Source organism: Malurus melanocephalus, unplaced genomic scaffold (genome assembly GCF_030028575.1).
Source record: "Malurus melanocephalus ecotype Western Australia unplaced genomic scaffold, MMel_1.1 scaffold_608, whole genome shotgun sequence".
In the NCBI taxonomy this organism is placed as follows: Eukaryota; Metazoa; Chordata; class Aves; order Passeriformes; family Maluridae; genus Malurus; species Malurus melanocephalus.
In genome coordinates this window covers 656-23186 of record NW_026623840.1, presented here as the reverse complement: position 1 = coordinate 23186, position 22531 = coordinate 656, and the positions used below count along the sequence as shown (strand labels likewise).

General features: G+C 45.3%; 1 protein-coding gene across 1 annotated transcript; it reads left to right on the top strand.

The window, feature by feature from the left end:
- Window positions 1-1873: 1873 nt before the first annotated feature.
- Window positions 1874-21366, top strand: LOC130583636 (uncharacterized). Its single transcript, XM_057383136.1, has 7 exons — window positions 1874-2005; window positions 3639-3790; window positions 12803-13035; window positions 18618-18760; window positions 18947-19024; window positions 19346-19465; window positions 20852-21366. The coding sequence occupies exons 1-7, from the start codon at window positions 1874-1876 to the stop codon at window positions 20912-20914; spliced, it is 921 nt and encodes a 306-aa protein (XP_057239119.1). The 3' UTR covers window positions 20915-21366.
- The last annotated feature ends 1165 nt before the right edge of the window (window positions 21367-22531 follow it).

The window sequence follows — 22531 nt, the reverse complement described above, 5'->3', positions numbered from 1 at the left end:
TGTCACAGAAAGTCTGGCTGTCACCATCCCCAGGCGGGCCATAGCAGTGGCAGGCGTAGCAGTGCTCACAGAAGTGGCACCTTTCCCTCATGTGCTGATCATCGCAGCACCCCAGGCTGGACCCTGTGTGTGAAAAGCTTTTCTGTGCTCCCAGCCTCACACTGTGCAGACGAGCTGCCAGCTGAGGACCAGCTCCTCTGCTGAGGAACCTCTCTGGCAGAGACAAGGCCTTTGTCGTGCTGTGACAAACATCCTGCTGGAATCTGAGGAAGCTGATAGAGGTTCTCAAGGAGTCACAGGGATCTCCTCCTTCACACACATGCATGCTGACAGCTGAATGTACAGACATCCTCAAATTCCAAAATCTGAGGTCCGTGCCATGAGCTGATCCCTACTACTGGGCCATATGGCCAACTTTTCTCATCTGCAATTCCTCTTGTTTTCTGACAGCTTTTACTRGGTCAGGTGTCAGATAATATTTCTGCAATATGTCAGGCCYGCCTTGACAACAGCAGTGCCCAGTAGAAGCCAAGCTTCTGACCATCCGCGGACCTGACCATTGCACTTCAGTGCCAAAATGAGAAGTTGGGTTCCCTAGAAAACACAAACCATTTAGAAAGAGCTGTGCTGCTAAAAACAGAGGAACCTTAATGGTAAGAGACCAGTAGTTGTTCTTTGATTGCATTTTACTGGCAGGTACCAAGTATTTCTCACCTCCTCAAGCACTGCTAAAAGCAATTGTCTTTATGTTGTTTGTAGGTGATATAGATTGCAGAATGTCAGATAAACCAGGCAAAGATTAGGGCTGCTGCACTTTATCTCTCAGCTCCCTTAGAACTCTTTTTTCTTATGGTCTGTGTACTAAAGGTGTAACACTGTCACAGTCTAACAGGTTAATGACAGTAAGGGAGGTGGCTCGAGAGGGGCAGAGAACTTGGACCCTTGCTAAAATTATGTGGTGCATGAGAAAGAAATTAAAGGCACTGCTGTCGGTGAATGTACAGACATCTTCTGTCCAAGGAGATTGAATTTAGGCACTATTAGAACAGTAAAAACGCAGAGAGGTACAGGTGTAACCTTGTCCACTTAGGTAACACCAGCAACTGAAGAATTAAAATTTGAATGTAAATTTAGTGATAATCTGGCTTGCTATTCTCATTGGACTGTAGTTACCTTTTAGAAGTCATTCATAAACCCCTAGAAATCCATGATACAAAGTTTGAAAGCCACTGAACTAAGAAAGCAGGGACATKGGTGTGGCAGCTGAATGAATGTGGTACTTCATTTCATTCAAACTAAGATGATAAGACTATGCCACCAGGGAAAGAGGCTGTGAACTCAATGCGTGTTAACTACAGTTATTTCCCCAACTTGTGCCTTGATTCTCATATATATTAATCTTCCTCTGCCCCATAAACCTGAGCCATTCTCAACACCTGCTGTCTTTCACCTGGCTGCCTCCCTGCAGGGCAATCCCAGGGGAAAGCAATGCTCCTTCTGCTGCTACCAAGCAGTCAGGTAGATCAGGTGAAGTGGGAATGGAGAGCAGCCTGAAGAAGAGAATTCTGCAAGGTAATACCTAAACACAGAGACTTAAGGTAATTAATATTGTGAGGAGCTGTCTGTGATTTTGGTAGGTGTGACAGATGGTTCTACACTGCCCTGGGTAGAACCAGGGCTTGTGATCATGAGGTCGCTCCTATCTGTCTATAGAGCCACTCATCTACTCAGTCCTCCTGGTGGGGAGGCCTGTAGCAGACCCCCACAGTAAAGTGACCTGTCCCTGTCCTCCCTTAGTCATGATCTATCATCTCCTGGACAGCTCCTCATCCATCCCCAGGCAGAGCTCCATTCACTCCAGCTGGTCAATGACATGGAGGATGACCCCTCTTCATCTCCCAGACCCGCTCTTGCAAAAGACTCTGTATCCTTCCGTTCCACCACTGCAGTCCCAGGAGCCATCCCAGCACACTGCCACAATGCCCAGACGCTGGCAGCCCTGAAGGTGTGTCTCCAGCTCCCTGTGTTCATTCCCCATGCCTCTGCACAGGGGATTCYGTAAGCTGGACTCTGATGAAGGCACAACAGTGGCTGGAATTCCTTTGTGCTGCCATTCGGGTGCTCTCCTGTTGACCTGTGATCGCTCTCCACGTTAAAGGCATCTCTTGCTGGCTCTGGCTTTAAACTGGGTTGAGGTTCCTCTCCTACAGACACTTTAGATTAAGGCTCTCACCAACTTGGCAAACCTGTCACCGGAATTCCCTCCGTATTTCAGAGGAACCCCAGCAGCCCCAACAGGGTTCTCCAAGCACATCCTCTGGTCCATCCTACACCATGTGGCATTCAGTCCTGTGACCATTTGTTGGTTTGCAAGATTTCAAACCCCCTTCCCTTTGACTGGAAAGGTTGGAGCAAAAACTACCTGTGCTCCAGAAGATGATGAAGGGATTGAAGCATCTCTCCCATTAAAAAAGGCTGAGACAGCTGGGGCTGCTCAGCCTCAAGATGAGATGGCTGGGAGGGGACCTGATCCCTGTCGGTGTCTGCAGGAAGAGGTCAGAGCATGCACCAGGCTCCCTGTGACCCAGCAGTGGGACAGGAGGAAGATGCAGGAACTGATGCCTGGAAAGTTCCACTTGAACATGAGGAAGAACTTTCCTGTGCAGCAACCAGACACTGAACAGATTGCCCAGAGAGGCTGTGGAGTCTCCCTCATTGGAGATATTTCAGAACCTCAATACAATCCTGTGCAACGGGCCCTGGGATGACCCTGCTGGAGCAGGAAGAAGGGCCCAGATGACCCTTCCAAGCTGACCCATTCGGTGACTGTACCAGGCCTGTCTTCCCAGGAATTCAGGTATCTCGGCTATATCTTATAGGAGCCTGAGCCAAGATTAGACAAAACTGGAGCCGCTAAAGCTGCACTCCTGCACTGACATCAACACGGTGTCACCTGCAACTCAGTCACTGTGGCCTGTAGATTCCTGTGAGCCCACAAAGCTTTCCTGCATGGCCTGGTGGAGATCTCCCCATGAGCAGCTTTAGGTTTAGAAATGTACTAAGTAGCAGAGTCTGATCATGGTTTAAATCATTATTGAAATCATCAACTACAACATAGTTCAATCATCATTTCATTTTAGCTTAATTATGAATTATTGTTAAATCACTGTTACATTATCAGTTATCCCTTAATCACTATTTGCAATTTATTTCTCATTAAATAATTGATTAAATATAATTTTATTATCATATAATCATTAATAACATTATTTTGTTACCCTCATGATATGGGAGGGATCTGTGGAGGGAGAGGGACAGGAAAGGAAACAGATGTGATGACGGCTGGTAACACTGCAGATGTTGCAGCTTTACTGTTGTTCGTTTATGACAGCGAAGAATAAAGTAAAGGAATAAGGAAACAGAATATTTGTGAGCAAAGGCCTTTGATGATAAGGCTGTAAATTTCCAGTTGGGACCGGTCTATGTAACAATCAAAATGCAAAACTGTAAAAGGCAATGACCAGCGTATTGTGATTCAAATCTCTAAAAGAAAAATGTTTAGTCATATCGATAAGAAGCATTCCTCTTTGAGGAGATGCTCTCTACTATTGTTGAACTACTGACTTCTCTGTATTCAGCACTTGTGCCTGACGAATACACCCTCTTCCTCCCCTCCCCCCACCACGTATGAAACAGAGTATTTATCCTGCATAAGAAGGCGTAGTAAACGGAATGCCCTGGCTCTGGGCGATAATGGTGATCTGCTTGAGCCCCAAGGGGAGAAAATGAGGTAAATGCAGGAGCTGAGAAATAATCTGGGGCATAATTAGTATTGCCCTTGTTGGACAGGGGAGAAAGCAGCAGATTTCACATGTGCAGGAGGATGTTCCTCCTGGCTTTTGTGCTTGCAAAAGGCACAGTTCCTTGCTGAACCTGATGTGCCTTTATGGTTGCACGTAAATTATTTTCTCGATGACTGCGGGAGAGGAGCCAGCCCAGGAACCTGTAGTGTACATCAGCATAGTTTCGTGTTTTGCTGCATCACAGCACAACTGCAGATTCCCTCAACAGCCTCTGATTCTAAATGTCAGTGGCTTCGGCCGCTGGGTTTCTCAGGTGGTCCTCGTTCCCTTCGGGAGAGGTGCCAGGTAGCACAAGGTGACCCGTAAAGCACTGGGATTAATGGCAGTTACATCAGTGGTGATGGTCACAGAGGAGAGGGCGTCAGATAAGAAAAGCTCATCCCACCTCCACTCTCTGCCCTCCTTGCAGGACAGCACACAAATGGCATTTCAGTATGCTCAGTCCTAGTTCCTCACCCAGACTTCAGACCAGGGAGATTCTAGCTACGCTTCTACCTCGGGGAGGGCTTCTTTGGGTGGCACCAAGCACAGGACAGGAGCTGGCTGGCTTTTCCCGGTTCCCTGAAGAGTTCCACTCACCTGCCCTAAGAGAAGGGCCGTTTGCTGAGGCCCGGCCGGGCTCTGGCCACCTGTGCTGCTCGTCACCATGTATAGGCATATCCCCGGAGCAAGCACAGAAACAGCTCCTCGATCCCTGGAGGGTTTCCACTTCCCTGTTGGCTCCAGTGCGGCAGCCACGGCAGCCAAGCCCAGCCCTGATGAGCAGTTGTGACCGCTCATCAGCCACAACTTCGTGGCCCTCCTTCCCCTGCTCCCCAGCCTCGTTGCGCCGCCCCCTTATCCCCCGTAGGAGAAGGGGAGGCAGCCCCCCGGGACAGCCTGATCCGAGCGGGAGATTTACCCGATCCGAGAGGGATTGACCCGATCCGAGCGGGAATTTACCCGAGCCGCTAAGGCAGCCTCGCACGCCGCTCCTGCCTCCCTCCCGCACGCAGCTCCGATCCCGCCGGGATCTTGCTCTCGGCGTGTGGCTCACTTCTCTTCCGCGAATTTCTCTCCTCCCTCTCGGGCCCTGAGGGTGGGATTAAAGGCACCAAAGACCAAACATGTGACTCCGCCAGCACAGGGATGCTCAAGGAAGGAGGGGAGGGGGAGATGGCCGGAGGGGTCACCGCACACCGGGGAGGCGACCCGCCCCTGCAGGCAGATRCGGGAATAAATCCCGAGCCCCAGGAGGGCCCCCGGGGCAGAGGGGCTGCGCAGCCGGAGCTCCTCCTCACTCCTACTCWGCGGTCCCCGGACGCTCCATCGGGAGCCACAGGACAACCGCAGGGGCAGCGCAGCTCTCCCAGGCTGTCCTCAGCCCGGGTGACATATCTGCCCGGTGTCACTAGTGCCGGCTATCACCTGTAGTGGGTGTCACTTCTGCCAAGTGTCACTTCTGCTGGGTGTCCCCTGTGCCGCGTGTCACTTCGGCCGGGTGTCACCACTGACGCATGGTACCTCTAGTGGATGTTATTTCTGCCGGGTGTCACCTCTACTGGGTATCACTTCTACCGGGTGTCACCAGTGGCCCGTGTCATTTCTGGCACGTGTCACTTCTGTTCGGTGTCACTTCTCGCTGGGTGTCCTCTCTTCCGGATGTCCCCGTCAGCTCCCGCATCTCTAGGGCAGGGCTCTCCCCTGCCGGGACCTCCTTCTGGGTGGTCTGGACCTCTCGCTTCACTGCGGAGAGGGGAAAATCACCGGGGTCCCAAGCTCGAGCAGAAGGCGTCAGAGTCACCAACAGGGTCTTGATGTGTGTGTCAGCCGTGACGGTGGAAACAAAAAGCTTTCACTGTCTCAATCCACAGCCAAGTCTTCTCGGGTATATTGGCTGAAGTGGGGAAGGTTCAGCTACACAAAACTTGTATCAGGCTGTTCAGGATTATCAGACTGCCCCAACGCTGCCTCTGACTGGTTCATTCCCCCTCTCTCCTGCTCTCCATAGCTTTTGTCTGTGTTCCACTTCCCTGTGTTCCTGTGATCTCTTCTACCCAAGCTGAARCCATCTGAAGATGACAGAAACACACTCACTATAGTCCAGATCACTTTAGAGAGTATTGCACACACACACAAACCTTTTCTGTGCTTCTTAAGCCTCTCTGATTAAGTCATTAGGAAAGGCTGTTCATAGGTRAAAGAACACCAGTGTGAGCTAACGTGGAGATGTGTTAAATGATGATRGAACTGCAGAAATTGTGCAAGCCTGGTGACACAGAAATGGATGTATCTTGATCAATTTAGTGGCATATGCTCTGGTGATCCAGCTTCCTTCCCATCTTGCTCCGATGTTCTGACTCTTACAGACCCCAGAGTATTTCTAAGAAAAGGGCAAACATTTCAATTTAGATTTAAAGTCTAGAAGCTCTTAAAAAAATCTGTTAAAATACACTGGCTCTCAGTTATTTGCTCTGTCTTGCAACATAGAAGAAGGCCTGGAACAGTGCAATTTTTGCTAAAAAAAGTATTCTGATGCTAAAACATGAGAATGAGGTGAAGAAGCAACCAGATTTCCAAACTGAGAGTCAGGAGGAATTATCTCCAGGGACTGCTGGAAAATTTTTACTCTCCCTTGCAGAATGGTGTAAAGTTGTTTTGTATGGTCACTGGGCACTTTTTACTAACAAATTCTGTATTTGTGTGAGAATGTTAGTGATTTCCCTGCTCTCTCTCACTGCACATTTTAGGTGAGCATTTCTGGAACTAAAGGTCAGATGCTGGCAAGAAAGAAATGGCCTGTCTAGCCGTAAAGTCTGAGCACTACTCGTACAAGGTTTTAACTACAGAAAGACTCAGGAAAATTTTATCTAATTATGATTATTTTAAAACTGCTTCAAATCTCTAAGGGGCAGCACTATTTAAAATTTAAGATGTTTTCATTCCATTCAGATGAATGGTGCTTTGTTAACCTKTTTTCATTCCATCCAAATGTAACACAGAGACTAAAACAGATCAGTCTTAGTTCATATTTTTAATTCATTCAGGTTATTTTTTTTTAATATCCAAATTTAGACAAGTCCTGGGAGGCCAAGTAAGGGCACCTCCTTTTTTSAAGAAAGCCACAAAAGTCTCTGACTAGTCCATGATATAGAAGGAAAACCTGCTATAATGACAAGAATACAATGGCTAGTATAAAGATGCAAGTGATTTCTCTACAACTTGTTCTGTAAATTCTGTAAGTTTTTACTGCTGATGTGTAATTAATATTTTCACACAAAATTAATTTTYTTTTTCTGGTCTCCTAATGCACCAGTAAAAAGCTTACCAAGATACAAGGTAATTTCTGAAGAACATCTCTTTAAAATTCAAGTGCATCTACTGCAATTAAATAACTATGGATAGTTATTTAATAATAAGARAAAAGCTTATTTTCAGGAAACTCTTCATAGCACAGGGCTATTTGCACAGGAATCCTGTCCACAGACAGGAAATTMAGATGGTGTAGTGCCAGAAAAAAATAAAATAAATGAAAGGAGAAAAGGAAAGAAAAAACAACCACAACCAACAAAAACCAGTAGTGTCTGTGCTCCATTTTCTGTTCTTTTTATTTCTCCTGATCATTATGGCAGCTGGGCAGCGAGGCAGCAAGGCAATCGCTAATAATCCCTGCTGAGACTTCTCAGTCTGGGTTTCTCCCTGCCTGGAATCTTTCATTCCTTCATTCTTTTTTAGACTGCCTGCCAGGATGTTCTGCATGTCAATAGAGTGAGAAAGCTCTTTTCTTCTCTATGGCCTTGGCTTTTAACTGAACTGCTTCCAGCACCTCTTTGTGCCTCCAGATCTGGCTCTTCAGCACTTCCAGTGTGTGTGGTGTGGGCAAACAGCCTTTGGCTTTATTACAGATAGTATTCATGACTTGCTGAGCTGAGCAAAARCTGCTGCTTTAACTGTGTAGTTAGATCACGTGCAATTTTGTATTTGGAAAAAGTATGGGGGAAGGGGAGGGAGCATCCTGATGAGCTGGGAAGGAGCAGTAGGTAAGGCATCTTTTACAGAACTCATTATTACCATAAAATCAACCCACTCTGGCATGTTTTCAATTCAGACCTATATTCTCCATTTAACTTACAGCATCAAGTATTTCTCTACAAGAGGAAAAGAAGCAGGGAAGGAACAGGACAAAACAAAATTTAATCAGAATTTCTGTACAGAACACATGAGCAAATTAAACTTCTATCCAAGTCAGTTCTGGTCAGGTGACAATGGAATTTTTTTCCTACATCTGGGCAAAATACGACCAGTRTCTCTCTTCCCAACTGTGTGTTGTAAGTATCCTAGTAGGCTACCGCTGGATCAACTTAGGTAAGTAATAATTAAATAACAATAATAATAACAACAATAACAATAGAAAAAAGTACTGCAATTTCTTTCAATGGTGAAGCAAGAACTCAGTTCAAGTGCGTTGGCTACAGCTTTCTGTGTGTTCATTTTCTTTAGTCAGCTTGCCTGTCAAGAGAATGGTAACATCCTAAATAACATACATAGCAATTGGTGGCCAGATAAAGGATGCTGTGGAGTGATACATTTCTGTGTGATCTGATGTACACACTGCTCTGGGTGGATATCACTAGGTGAAGTAGCTGATGTTATCAAACACAGTTCCATTGTTGTTCCTAATTAATGTATCGTTAGCACAGCATCCCACAGCATCACCTTTCATTCCATTTCATGCCCACAGCAACAACATAGGCTACTTCACAATGTTTGTGAGAGGAAAACCAAAGATTATCCTGGTTTTACAGCACATCCTTAGCCACAGTGAGGCAAGGATAAAGTCATGCCAAGAGGAGGAACACCAGAACAAACCTAAAGGACAAAATTTTGAGCAAAAACTGAAGCTTTGTGCTTCAAAGGTCAGCTTTTAAAATTAATCTTCTTAGTGCTTATCACACTTTGGTAGCATGAAATGCCTCTTGCACAAATCAGTTGTTTAGAAAGGAATGCCTTTTAAGACACTGGTATTTCTATTTCTGCTTCAAAGCACCAACGATAAAAATAACAGAGCAAGACAGAATCACCCTGTCTGTAGCCAGTATATGAGGAAATTAAGGGGATCAGGAAGTTCAGTACAAGCTCTTCATCCTATTCATTTACCTATTGTAATTGTTTTTCCAAGTAGAGAGTGACATTTGCTTTGAAGTCAAAGATCTGTACACACATATGACAGATCCGCTACTTTTATTTGGAACTATGTTCCATAAACATACATTTCCTATTTTTTCCTTTTTTTTCCTTTTCTTCAACCATATGATCTGACCCAGTAGGCACTGAACAGACGTGCCAGCTGCCACAGAACGCACTGAGAGTTGTGTTTCATATATGCTTTTCTGTGGTGACTAGCACTGGGTTATCACCAAGGAACTGCTGTGGTTCCAGTTAGCAATTGAGGAAATGAAAGGCTGATTTGTGTGCTGACACAAAAATAAAGCTTTACCACAGAAACATTAATAGAAAGGGCTTTGCTCCGTTGAATTTGGAATCTGAGTGTTGTGGTTATTATTTTGCTTTGTCCATTCACTGGTTGCCTGAAATTATCATATTTCKATCTTAATATCTTAGGCGGGCTGTTTCTTATGTCCATGGGTCCATTTGTCCAGCCTCTTTCCTTGTGTGTGCAACCTGCAATCCCTTTCTCCACATGCCATGACAGTACCTGGAACTGGCCAGATCTCTTCTGTTCCCRCCTTTGGGATGAATCTCTGCTGCAGTATTTCCTCAGCAGACTCCAAGCACACAAAACTTCTGTAGAAAGAGAGGACTTCCCTCTGCCCTCCAGGTCAGAGCCTTCTGCTCACCACAATCTCAGATTCACCAACAGGTGCGAGCAAGATCAGCTCCACACCATCTCCCATATGGCCTTTCGCTTGGAAGCAGCACAGTTCTGCTGGATCAGAGATCACTTGAGGTGCTGTCCTGGGTGTGCCAAAGTTCCAAATTTAACTGCACATCTGCAGACACATCTGGGTAATATGTGAACAGCTCATAGCACTGTGTCTCTGCCTCCTGCCTTACCAAAGATGATRCATTTCACGTCAGCATGTTGGGCTTTCCTAACAAACTTTGAARTATCCTGTTACTTTTTCAACTCGAYGGAGAGACAATATTTGACATTTTGAGGTCCTTTTGATTTGGAATAGAGGTTTGGAATATGTTATTTAATTTCATGCCAGTGTCTTTTGGAATAGAGGTTTGGAATAGGTAGTGGGAGAAGCGTAACATAACCCTGATCACAGGCTGGAGAATCAATCCCTCTTAGTTTCCTTTTGTGGCCACTGCCAGAGCACACCAATACTGCAAGACTAAAATTGTCCCTCCTCTCAGCTGTTCCTTACACAACTTTATTTATTCAGTTCATCTCTAGGTCTTTGGTGATTTTCTTTGTATCAGGTTCCYCTCTGCTCATACTAAAAACAAGKGCACATCCTTTCCCATGAACACTCTACTTCAGTCACTCAAAATCTTAACCAATTCTAATTTTGCWGTGTGCTCAACTCTATCTTGTAGCAGTTGCAAGTGAAGAACTGGTTGAATCTACCAGTTTCAGGAAAAAAGCAGCTCTACCTGTCATGTTCCTGGCAGATTCTAAGTAATTAAAAATTGCTCCAGGACTTCTCTCTGCAGTTCCTCTGCACTGACATTGAGTTGCTTGGCTCTSCCACTTTCTTCACAAAAGTATCTCAAGTATTAATACAAGTATTATTAATCCCTCTCTTTCTCTTCTTACCACTCAGATTTTTGGTTTTATTTTTTCCCTCATCTGCTGTGTTGTCTCTGCACAACAATTAAAAAGGAGGTGACAGCTAATCTACAAGCAACTCCGAGGAAAAGAGAACATTCCCTCCCCTGGAGGGGAACAAAAGGGCCTCAGTTTAGGATTTGCAGGCTGTGTGGAAAACTGCATAGGTATCTTGAAGCCTGGACGTTTCTTTCTCGGCCAGAATCCAGCTGGCAGCTGGAACTTGCCCTTTTAAATACCATTTTAGGGCAGTCCCAAACACTTGGGTCTGTGGTACGTGGTGTATAAAAGAGCMGTTTCAAAGTTGGTTTGAATGCTTATCTAAAGCATGGAAGTAAAGATAGATATGGAACTGAATGCTCAAGAGTAGGAGTGCTTTGCAGGAAATGTTTTTTTCCCCCTGTGGAGGAAATGCCAAAGGGCACAGAGATAAAAGACACTGGCATAAAATTAAATAAAATGTAATGGCTGACCATATTTCAGCTACAGCTTTGCCGAGGGACCTCAATTTATTCTTTATGGGTTCCATACCTTAGAGAAAAATATGTAGAGCGGAGAAAAAAAACAAGTGTAAAGAAAAGGCGAGAAAAAACCACTAGAGTTGAAAGGTGTGCTGACTGGAAGACCTCATTTGGCATACATTTGATGCAGCATAAACACCTTTTGATTTCAAATGTTTTGGTAAAGAACTAGCTGCACTAAGAACCAGTTACTTATCAACCAGTTCTCACTCAGGTAAGGGCTCTCTAGCTGCATGGAAATGCTGTAGGTGGAAAACGTATTAGCAAATATTTTGTTGTTTGTTGTGGGTTTTGTTTTTTTACTAGGGGAGATTTGAATTCAACCTGTTAAGAAATCCCCGAGATACTCAGCTTTCCAGTCCTGTTACATGAGGTTTATTTACACAGTATTGTGTAAAAACGGATTTCAACCAAGCTGGTCAACTTCCCTGTCCCAGCTCTCTCACACTTGCTCACAAAGCTACAACAGCTCACTGGCTCACCAAGTTCACTCTGGCAGCTGCTGGAGGGAAAAAAATCACGAGGAAAACTGTTTTTCCTTTAGGAACTCAGATGTTTATTCAGACTGAAGTCTTGCAGTGTATTACTCAGCTACTCTATAGCTCTTGGACATAGCAGCAAGTTATATTGTGATTTGCAGGATGGGGACTGTACTTATTTTTTGCATGCTCAGTGGAGACAGCAACAGTGTAGCTGGCTGAAAGCGAACCTTGCACTTTCACAAAAACCTTGTTCTGCTTAGGAGGCATAAACCTACTTCAAACTTTAAACATCAAATCACAGAATTATTTGGGTTGAAAGTGAACTTAAAGCTCATCTTGTTCCAAATCATTGCCATGGGCAAGGACATCTTCCACTAGACCAGGTCACTCAAAGGTCCATTCAACGTGGCCTTAGACACGTTCAGATATGGGGCATCTACAGCTTCTCTACGAAATGCAAATAAAGCAGGAATGTTGTCAGCCTGGTGCTTTTTGCAGGTGTTTCCGTATTTTTTCTGCAAGAATGCACAGAGATGATGATAAACCTAAACCACTAAAATTTCACTTCCGACCTGCATTATTACCTCAATCTTAGCTGGAGCTAACCTATGTGGTGTGTGCCCATTTATGTACTCCACACAYATAAGTTTCGACAGAATCACAGTATCATTTAGGCTGGAAAAGACCATTGAGATCATCGAGTCCAGCCTGTGACCCAAGACCACTTTGTCACTTGAGTGCCCTGTCCAGTCTTTCCTTAAACATCTCCTTGGACTGTGACTCCGCCCTGGGCAGCCCACTCCAGTGTCTAATCACCCTTTATGTAAAGAATTTCTTCCTAATTTCCAACCTAAACGTCCCCGGGCACAAGTTCAGGCCGTTTCCCCTTGTCCTGTCCTTTGTTCCCTGCGAGCAAAGCTCGACCCCTCCCTGGCTGCACCCTCCTGTCACGTTGTTGCGGAGAGCCAGAAGGTCCCCGCTGAGCCTCCTTTTCTCCTGTCTGAGTCCCCGCAGCTCCCTCAGCCTCTWCTCATGGGACTTGTGCTCCAGCCCTTTCTCCGGCTCTATTCCCTCTTCTGGACAYGCTCCAGCTCCTCACGGCGCCTCCTGATCTGAGGGGCCACAACTGGACGCAGCACTCGAGTGTGGCCTCYCTAGCGCCGCCTGCAGGAGTCAGTCACTACCCCGGCTCCGCACCCAGCACGTTTTGCCCGCATTCAGCAGTTCCGAGGGCGCTCCCGGGGCGCACAGGGAGGCGGCCCCTCCCGGGTCGCTGTGGGCGGGGGCTGCTCCGCCCGCGCCACCATCTTTGGTGTGGGTKCGGGCGGCGGCGTCGGTGCCGGGGCAGAGCCGCCATGTCGGGCGAGGGCAAAGCGGCGCCTCCATGACGAGTGAGGGCGAAATGGCGGCCGGAACAGGCGGCCGGCGGTGGCCATTGCTGGCCACTGCTGGCGGCGCGGGGCGGTGTGGGGGCGGCCGTAACGGGGCGGCCGCGGCGGGTCTGGGGGGGGCCGGGGCCCGGGGAGAGCCGGGAGGGGGCCGTGCGGAGGGGCTGGGGTCGCTGGGGGCGGAGGGAGGGACGGGCCCGAGGCGTGTCCGGCTGGCGCTGTGGGAAGATCCCGGGGGCAGGGGCAGGACCCCCGTGGGATGTGGGAGAGCGGTTGGTGTATGTGGGAGGTTGAATCACAGAACTGTTCCGGTTGAGATCACCCAGTCTGACCCCCCCTGCCAAGGCAGAATCACCTGGAGCAGGTGACACAGGACCACGTCCAGCTGGACTTAGTATGTCTCCTGAGGGGGAGACTCCGTGCCCTCCTTGGGTGTTCTCTCACTCTCAAAGAAAATAAGTTCTTCTCATGTTGAGGTGGAGTTTCTTATGTTTTAGTCACCATTGCTCCTTGTCCAAAAAGAGTATGGCACCATCTTCCTGGCACCCACCTTGGAGATAGATAYATGCATTCATGAGATTCCCTCTCAGTCTTCTCTTGGTTAAACMGGCCCAGCTCCCACATCTCTCTTTGTAAGACAGAGACCCTCTTATCACCTTTATTGCCTCTGCTGGACCTTCTCCAGTAGCTCCATGTCAGTGGATGGTTGTGGATGAGTGGCTGAGTGCTGAGTCTGGAAAAGTTTTGTCTGCAAGTGGTGGATTGTGATTGGACTGGATGACACTAGCCAGTGGTAAGTGTGGGGAGTGCCAGGTGGAGGTGTGTTTTGTTCTCCAAGTGAGAGGGTTTTAACCATAAGAATCTGAGCCCCTGGTAGGGGGAGGACAGTCAGTCTTTTATAAGTCAATGTTGACTGTTTGGAGTGGGAATCATGGGAATAGCCTAGGACTGACAGAAAAGGTTGAGTTCCTAAAGGAATGGAAGTTAAATTAGGTGGTATTTTAAGGAGTTCTAGATTTGATCTTGCAGTGGAGTTGGCAGTTTTGTCCTTTCTCGGTCCATGCTTGTGATACTCCTTCTGAGCCTGACCTGAAGCCATGGAAAAATCCTCATTAGGCTTGTGGGTGGAACATTGCTTGACTGGAGTTCCTGCTGGGGAGTATAAACTCAAACAGCAGCTTTTGAATCTGCCCTGTGCTTTTATCTGYGATTCTGTGTCTGTATATAAGTAATAAGTACAGGTTTATATGTGTGCAGTTTAGTTTCTGTACTGTAGCAGGAACAGCYGGTGATGGTGATGGCAAATGTAATGAAACCTTGAGACTTTTGGATTTAGTTGTAGAATGGTAGTATATAACAAGAGAAAATTAATTCGAGTTTGAATTTGTAGGGCTTGTCATCAGAAATGTATCCTTTTTAAAGCAAATATGTGAAATGTGAAAAAATAAAGCTTATTTTGTCGGTGTGCAGAGAAGAAAAGTTGTTCTGTATCAAAAAGGACATATGACATTCAGAACARTGTACAGTCATGATTAGATTTCTTTACCTGTTCTGTGTGTGAGTAGCAGAAGGGGTTGTCAGCATTGGAAGGCGTTGCCCAGGGAGRTGGTGKAGTCCTTGTCCCTCCCTGGAGGTGTTTAAGGAAAGACTGGGTGTGACACTCAGTGCCCTGATCTAGCTGGCAATGCAGCGTTGGTTCACAGCTTGGACTCAATGATCTCAGAGGTTTTTCCCATTCTAAATGATTCTGTGAAAGAGAAGCATCTGTGGCCATAAAATATTAATGGGCTAAATCCTGGTGTACAGAATGTGAGAAAGTGGGGAGGGGGGAGCTGAAGCTGTGAGGATGGTACCAGGAGGCAGTGGAAGGGATATTTTGTCCATGGACAAACAGTGAAAGGCAGTGGTCAGTGGTGACTTGTTGGACAGACAGGGGACAAATGTGATGTTTTTAGTGACCTTCTAGTGCCGTTTTAATTCCAGCTGAAGTTGGTGCTGCTGCAAAGATGAGGAAGATGGTTCAGTTTAAATTGTCTTTGTTTTTTAGTTTGAGATATAATCTAATGCTTTTGTTGAAAGATACCTCACAGAACATGATATGTGCTGCTTCAGGAACTCATTTAGAAATAATCTTTATATTATTTGTGTGTGATGAAGGGCAGTGGTAAGCTGAGATGCTTGTTAAATGCTGAGGTTTGGCAGAGCAATGCACYAGCTTCATCATAAAAAATACAATGGCGTTACTGCTTTTGGTAGAACTGCTCAATTACAGCAAATAGATAAGAACTGGAAGGTTCGGTTTGTAACCCCTAGTTTGACTATAAATGCCATTATAGGCTTAAATGGAACAACACAGGKTTTGTGCTCTGCATTTCATTCACTTTTGGTTTCATTCAGTCTAGAGGCTGGCACAGCATCAGTGACTCTGGGAGCTCATGTCTAATGAAGATCTAATTGGTTACATTTTCAATTTCCAGCTGCTCCATTTGTTTTGGAAACTCTTTGAGGAAATACTTGTAATTTTGCTCAATAATATCTTAGGGAACTATGGGAAATACAGTTCAGACATGAGAAAAACCTATTTTAATGTTGAAGGTGCCCAAATACTGGGGGAGGCTGCCCAGAGATGTGGCTGAGTTTCTATGCCTGGACAGGGCCCTTGGCTGCTCTGGCTGATCCTGCTTCATCCAGGAGCATGGGACAGGTGACCTCCAGTCCTCCCTTCCAGCCTCAGCTGTTCTGTGATTCTATAACTATGGCTCCAGGGCTTTTCACACTGCATCAATGTAGGGATGGATTCTCTTCAAACATGTCTACGTCTCTTGTAGTACACAGGAAGACTCTTGGAATGGGTCTTTCCAAGCCTCGGCGTGGAGCTGCATTTCAGTTCCAAGGGCTTGTAAGATCTCTAAGTACAGGGCTCATTTGCTCATTTCCAGGGTGTCACTGCCCTCAGCTTTGACTGGCTTTGTGTGTAGATTCTATAGGAACAGTTTGGTTGTTGTGAAGTGAACTGGTGCCACACAGATAAGAGTCTCAGTTATGTGYCTAAGTCTAACCTTGTTAGTATTAGTCTCCTAAAAGCAAAGCCTGAACTTGGATGAAGATTTTTTTGCAAAGAGCACAATAAGGCACAGTGCCTCTATTTTAATATTACAGAGCAGTGGATATTTTCCTATCTACTTTCTGGTTGGAGTGCTGACCCTGCTGATGTCTTTTACAGCTTAATGTTGGACCAGAATGTGTGAGTCAGCAAAGGCAGGCAGACTCACAGTTAGAACATAACTAGATTTATTTAAGAGAAATCTACTTATAAGTAGATTTACTTCCATTACCTTGCTAATTGTGGGATCCCCCAAACAATGCGAGGGCAGAGATGGACTAGCAGAAATGTGGGCATCCTTAAACTGAGTCCATGCCAGAGGACTTTCATTATCAAAACCTCCAATAAAGGACTATCTGCTAGAAGTGTATTGTTGCTACCTCTAAATTTGAATGCTAATAGCTCTGCCTAGCATGTTGGGCTAAGAAACCCAACAGCTTGTTTGTGCCAGTACTGTGTTTATGCACCTGAGAAGTTACAGGACACAGTTGAACCTTATCACCCAGCTGTCCTCAGCCACCACATAAAAGGCTTCCTRCTTACAAGTGAAGAAGTGAAATCAGCATTGCAACCTGATTTTGGACCCTCATTTGCAGTTTACTCCTCATTTGCAGTGGAAACAGCTGCTCAGTTTCCACTGACTTTTGAGCAAAATACTCTCTATCTAATGGCATAGTATACTTAAGTGTAGCATTCGCACATAGCGGAGTTCTGCAGAAAAAAAAACAAGTGACCATCTTCTAAAAATTAATGTAGCAGATTCACTTTATAGTCAGATGACTGTTTAAAATTCTAACCTTAAGCTAACGAAGTTTTCTAATCTTTTGAACGAAAACTTCGATTGAATGTTAGCTTCTCTTTTTTGTGCCTTCTGTGTGCTCTGACCAAGGAACTCTGAGAAGTCTGGCTTTGGTGTAGAGAAGTTTTSCTGTCCTTAGCTGGTAGTCATAAACTGTAGTAGCATTGAAATTGCTGCCATRTGAGCCTGTATCAGGTGCTGTGGTTGTCACCTGCTGTGTCATCCCAAGCCACCTGCTGGGCTGTCCCAAGCCAGCTGTTGTAGCAGGTTCATGTGTGAGTTTGGCCTGTCTTTGGATGTTCCGGGTTCCAAGAGCATACTCTGGGTTGCTGATACTGACACAGCTGGAGTGATCTCTGGTGTGAGGTGAAGGTACCTGGGATAGAAATATGCAGCACTGTTAAACTGCAGAGCCTTTTGCTTAAGGAGTGCAAGTCAAAGCTAGAGATCAGCCTCCCAGGAACCACCTGTTGGAGAGGTACAGTAAACTGAAGTTAAACCCAGAAATTTCCTTTTCTGTTTTCTTATATCTCTCTTTGCTGTTTAATAGTTAAAATCAGTGTTCCTTGATTTCCATTAATTTCCTTTTCTTTGTGCACCTTTCAGATAGGCACTGATGGAAAAAGCAGTAATGGAGCTGAATATCTACCTACTCTACAGATCACTTAAGTGCTCAGAGGGCTAACACTGAGCAATACCAGCCTTAACACAATTTGTGAATGAGCTGAAACCTCTGAAACAAATGCTGTTAATAATGTGAATCCTTTAATAAAAGGGATCATCTTGTAACCGATAACATTAGACTGTTAAATGACACAGAGAAACCAAGGAATTTGGGAGAAGCACAGAATCATGTCTCAGGAGGTAAAACAAGGAGAGAGAAAGAAATCTGCTTTGAGGTCCTGCTTAATATAATTTGTGGTTACCATAGTTTGGAAAGCAGGTTATTGGAGAGGCACAGGAACAAATAAGTTTGCAAGTTAATGAAAAGTGTTATTGTGGAGAACTGTACATAGATTTTCTGTGCAACTCAGGTTGATTTGATTTGCTTGCTACATCACTAAAGGAAAGGATATAAGCAAGTCAGTGAGTTGCAATGAACTTTAAAAGAAAAGGTGAGAGCAGTAGAGGTGGGGGCAGGTGTGAGGTGCCTGGATAGACAGCTGAGACACTTGAGGTGACATCCCTGTCACTCTGAATTCCTTGGTTTTCCTGTGTCATTTAACAGTATAATGTTATGGGTTACAAGATGATCCCTGTCTTTAAAGGATTCACATTATTAGCATTTGTTTCAGAGATTTCAGTTAGCTCATTCACAAATTGTGTTAATGCTAGTCTTGCTCAGTGTTAGACTTCTGAGCACTTAAGTGGTCTGTAGAGTAGATGGACATATGGATTAAAAACAATAACATTTTAAACAGCCTTTGAATAAGCTGAAGTTGCTGCTTCTGATTTCTGCCAAATATTACTGGCTTCCTTCTTTCTCCGTCTTCAGTTCTGTCTTGTTTTTGTTACTGGCTTGGGATTTGACCAGTGTAAAATTCACATCTGTTCACTCTGTAGTCTATCACCAGAGCAAAATATGAGAAGCCCATGTTGAATAAGAGTGAAATTATTCCTGAACAACCTCAGGAAAAGTTAATTCTATCCAGTATAGTGCCTGAAAGACTCCTTTGATTGCAGTTCTTCAAGCTTCAAGAGAGGGTGGGGACAGCAGAACCCTGGGTCTCCTGGAGACCGTGATGGATGACCTTCAGTGGGAAATKGACAAGATCTGCAAGAGGGAGCAGAGGCTCAACCAGCACCTGGCTGATGTCCTGGAAAAAGTATGCGCTGTCCACCTGGCCCGGAAACCTGGGAAGTGGGGGTGGGTTTCAATGTGAGGCGTCCTCTCTGGTACTTTGCTACRAGAACTGAGAACATGCAGTGTACCATCTGTGGTCTTGGATATGCTGCATCAGTCTTGTCAGCATTTAATGGGGTCTTGAGGAAGTCTATTGCATTTTTTGCAGGTAAATTCCAAAGGCTACAAGGTATATGGAGCTGGGAGCAGCCTCTATGGGGGAACAATTATCATTTATGCCTTCAAGGTAAGGTCAGGAGCTTGGTTGTGGACAAGGGGTGGTATAAAGTCAAGGAAGAATTTGTGCATAAGGCCACAGTTTGAACAGAATTTTGATACTTATTTTAGATAACTTTAGATCCTGTCCCACAAAYCTGGCTGACTCGAGGTAAGCCATTTTGTCTGTATACAAGTTTGCTATTTAGGAAACACCTGGTGAAGTTAGACTCTGTCTCCCTTAGGTTACCTGACTGTTCAGTCTGTAATTGTTACTGCATAAACAGATACTTCTTTAGTACTCTCAGGAGACACATTAACAGTGAGATTTATAAGCAGTTTATTCCAACAGTTTGAGGAGATGAATGCAGAACTGGAAGAGAATAAAGAGGTTGCTGGGAATCGTCTTAATGAATTGAAGAAACTGCACCAGGATTTCGAGGAAGTAACAACACAGAATGAAAAACTCAAGGTGAGATGTTTGTACCTATGTGAGGAGGAAGGTGTTCTGTGTGATGGGCTGTCCCCTGCTTTGCAGTGCTGTGTCTCCACAGAGCCTCATTAGCAGTGTCTGTTGTGAGCCTGCTCTTACCTGTGTTAAACTTCGTGCAAGATACAAATTCAGCGAGTCTGTGCCTGCACTTGCAGTTCAGTGCGTTGGTGACACCGTGTGGTCACCGTTGGAAATTGTAATGATCGCCTTCCTGTGTCCCATTCTGATCTTTCAGTACATTTCAGTACAGTTTTAACCAGACATTTCAATCGTGTCTGGTTAAAACTGTTTTCACCTCTTTACAAGCATTGACCTCTCTTCCAGCTTCTCCAGGCCCTGTGCAAGTGGAACCAGAAAACTGAAAAAATCAGGGAAATTGTGTGGGGAGAGAGGCTCTTGGAAGGATCAGTAAATTTATGTCTTTCCCAGTGTGGGAGATGGATAGATAGGAAACAGCCTATAAGTTTGTGATGTTTGAAAGGTCTTAGCATAAAAAGCTATGACTCTGTGATAGGTAAATATATTATGGAAAGARCAAATCTTAGTCGTCATTGCCTTTTACAAGAAATATGTCTGGCTCGCTAACCTGAATCCAGAGATCTGATGCCAGGACCTGTGTTGAGGCACCTCTGAATTCTGTTTATCCACATGTATTCATTTAAAGAGAAATGGTTTATAGGTTATAACCTAATGGTTTAGGTTATAACTTTTTTAATCTTCATTACTTTTAAGCTGAGTGCATGTGTATATGCGTCTGTTTCAATGCTGTTAGTCACAGTTACTTGCTAACTTTTTTTATAAGGAGAATTCAGATTCTGTACCTCCTTTTTTTTTCATTTCTCTTCCTGTCAGTCATTATGTCTTACTGGTAGTAATCTAACATAATGCCTTATGTGCAYGTGCATCTTCTCTATTCTCTCACTTTTCTGTGTGTCCATCTTTATTGATTACGTGATTATGGTTTACAGCAAGTCCATTACTGSCAATGAGGAAGCAGGTATAGCATTGTTCTGCTGTGCCTAAAAAGGAGCACCACCTACCCCCCAATGTCCAATAGAGCCTAGAGTGCACTAGAGCACCTGGGTTGATTCTTTGTTGCTGTTAAATGCTTGTTCCCCTCATCTCAAAATACAAAGCTCTTCACCTGCACCTGCTTTATTGGGAGGTCATGTTTGTGTATAAAGCTGGCATGACTTTTTTTCTGTAAATGTGTTGTTTTGCATTGTTGTGTGGCAGAATGGTAATAGTGTCACCTTGGGTCTTTGTCATTGTCACTTAGCTTAGCTCTCCATCTCCATAAAAGTCCTCACAGAAGGCTGACAGAAGTGTGTTGTGTTATAGTGGTGTTTCTGTTTCTTTTTGCAGGCCCAATTAATCGGGAGATGCGTCACCTCATCAGCAGCCTCCAGAACCACAACCACCAGTTGAAGAGAGGTGTTGAGATGCAAGCACAAGCTGAGAGAGGCCCAGTCTGACCTGAGCAAAGTAACGCAGCCGGAAATGACAGAAAAAGGGGAAAAGTGCTTAGGAGAAGAGGGAATGCTGTCACCCTTGCCAGCAATATCAACCTTTCTGATACCCTGTGCAGGATGCAGTGAAAGTTTCTGTGGAACTCTGCTCTCTGCTGCTTCCTTTCACCAAATGAATGCTCTTCCTTTGTAGCTGTGTAGTGCTCCATGAAAAGTAGTAGCAGTTACAAAGGGGACATAGAAGCATGGATCTGGGAAGGCAAGGGAGAAGGGCGTAAGGAAGATTTCTGGCTGAGAGCTTAAAGGTTTGTTTTCTTTTAATCTCTCTTGCTGTTTCACTCCAGATCCACTCTCGCAGTGGCAGTGCTCTCCTGCAGTCCCAGTCCAGCACTGAAGACACAAAGGAGGAACCACCAGAGGTCAAGCAGGAGCCTGATAATCCTTTTGATCAAATGTCTGTTCCCAAGACTGCTTCTGAAGATGTTAATGAAATGAGGGCCAGGCGAGATGAGGAGGAACCGGAGCAAGAGATGGAAAAGGCAGAGAGAATGAGAGAAGGAAAAGAAGAAAGAGAGAGAGCAAGYTGACCTTGGCTGAGTGCCAGATGCCAATTCAGCCACTCTATCCCCTTCCAATAGGACAGGGGAGAGAATAAGATGGAGAACACCAGCAGGTGAGATAAGGCAGTTATATTATAGTGAAAGAAAGAAATAAGCAAGAGTCTGCACTCATAAGCAAAGGGCAAAGTCAGTCTCTACTTCCCGTCAGTAGGCAATGTTTGGACACTTCCCAGGCTTCAGCACATATAATGGTTCCTCCGGGAGGCAAACATTGGAGACTCATGAATGTCCCTCACTTCCTTCTCTGTCCCTTGGCTTTATCTGTCTGGGCTGACATCATATAATATGGAGTATCCCTGTAGTTAATTTTGGTCAGCTGGCTTCGTTGTGTCCCTTCCCAGGATCTTGCCCACTCTCATCCCTTTGATGGGGGAAGGAATATCAGAGCAACAGTTCTTCTCAACAGTAGCCAAAACRCTAGTTTGTTATTAGTGCCCTTCCAGCTACTCAAGCAAAGCACAGAACTGTAAGGGCTGTGAACTTTACTGCAGWCAGACCCAATACAACAGTGCAAGGAAAAAGAGTAGGAAAAATGAGAGTGGAAAAAGCAAAAGCAGAAGGACTCTGAGAAGGAGAGAGAGTCCAAAGAGAAGGAGAAAGGGAAGTATGGAACAATGAAGCATGGAAAATGGGAGAAAGAAGGAGGCTGAAGTGATCAAGCAGCTGAAGGCTGAGCTCAGGTAAGAGCTGTCCCTCCCTTCCCTGCTGGAGCAGTGCCCAAACCAGGGTGTTCTTGTGTTGAGCTGTCCATAGGTAGAATTTTTGGCCTGGTGTTTGTGACAGCTATTCAGCTGCTGGAAACTGGGAGATGGTTGCTGCCCAGCTCTGGCAATGACTGTGTCACAACCGATTGTGCCAGCAGTCAAACCACTGTCTCTGCATGCTTTGTGCCAATGACCATCTCTTACCTACACTTTTAAACTCAAGAGTATCTGTGCTGTGGTGCAGACTTCAAG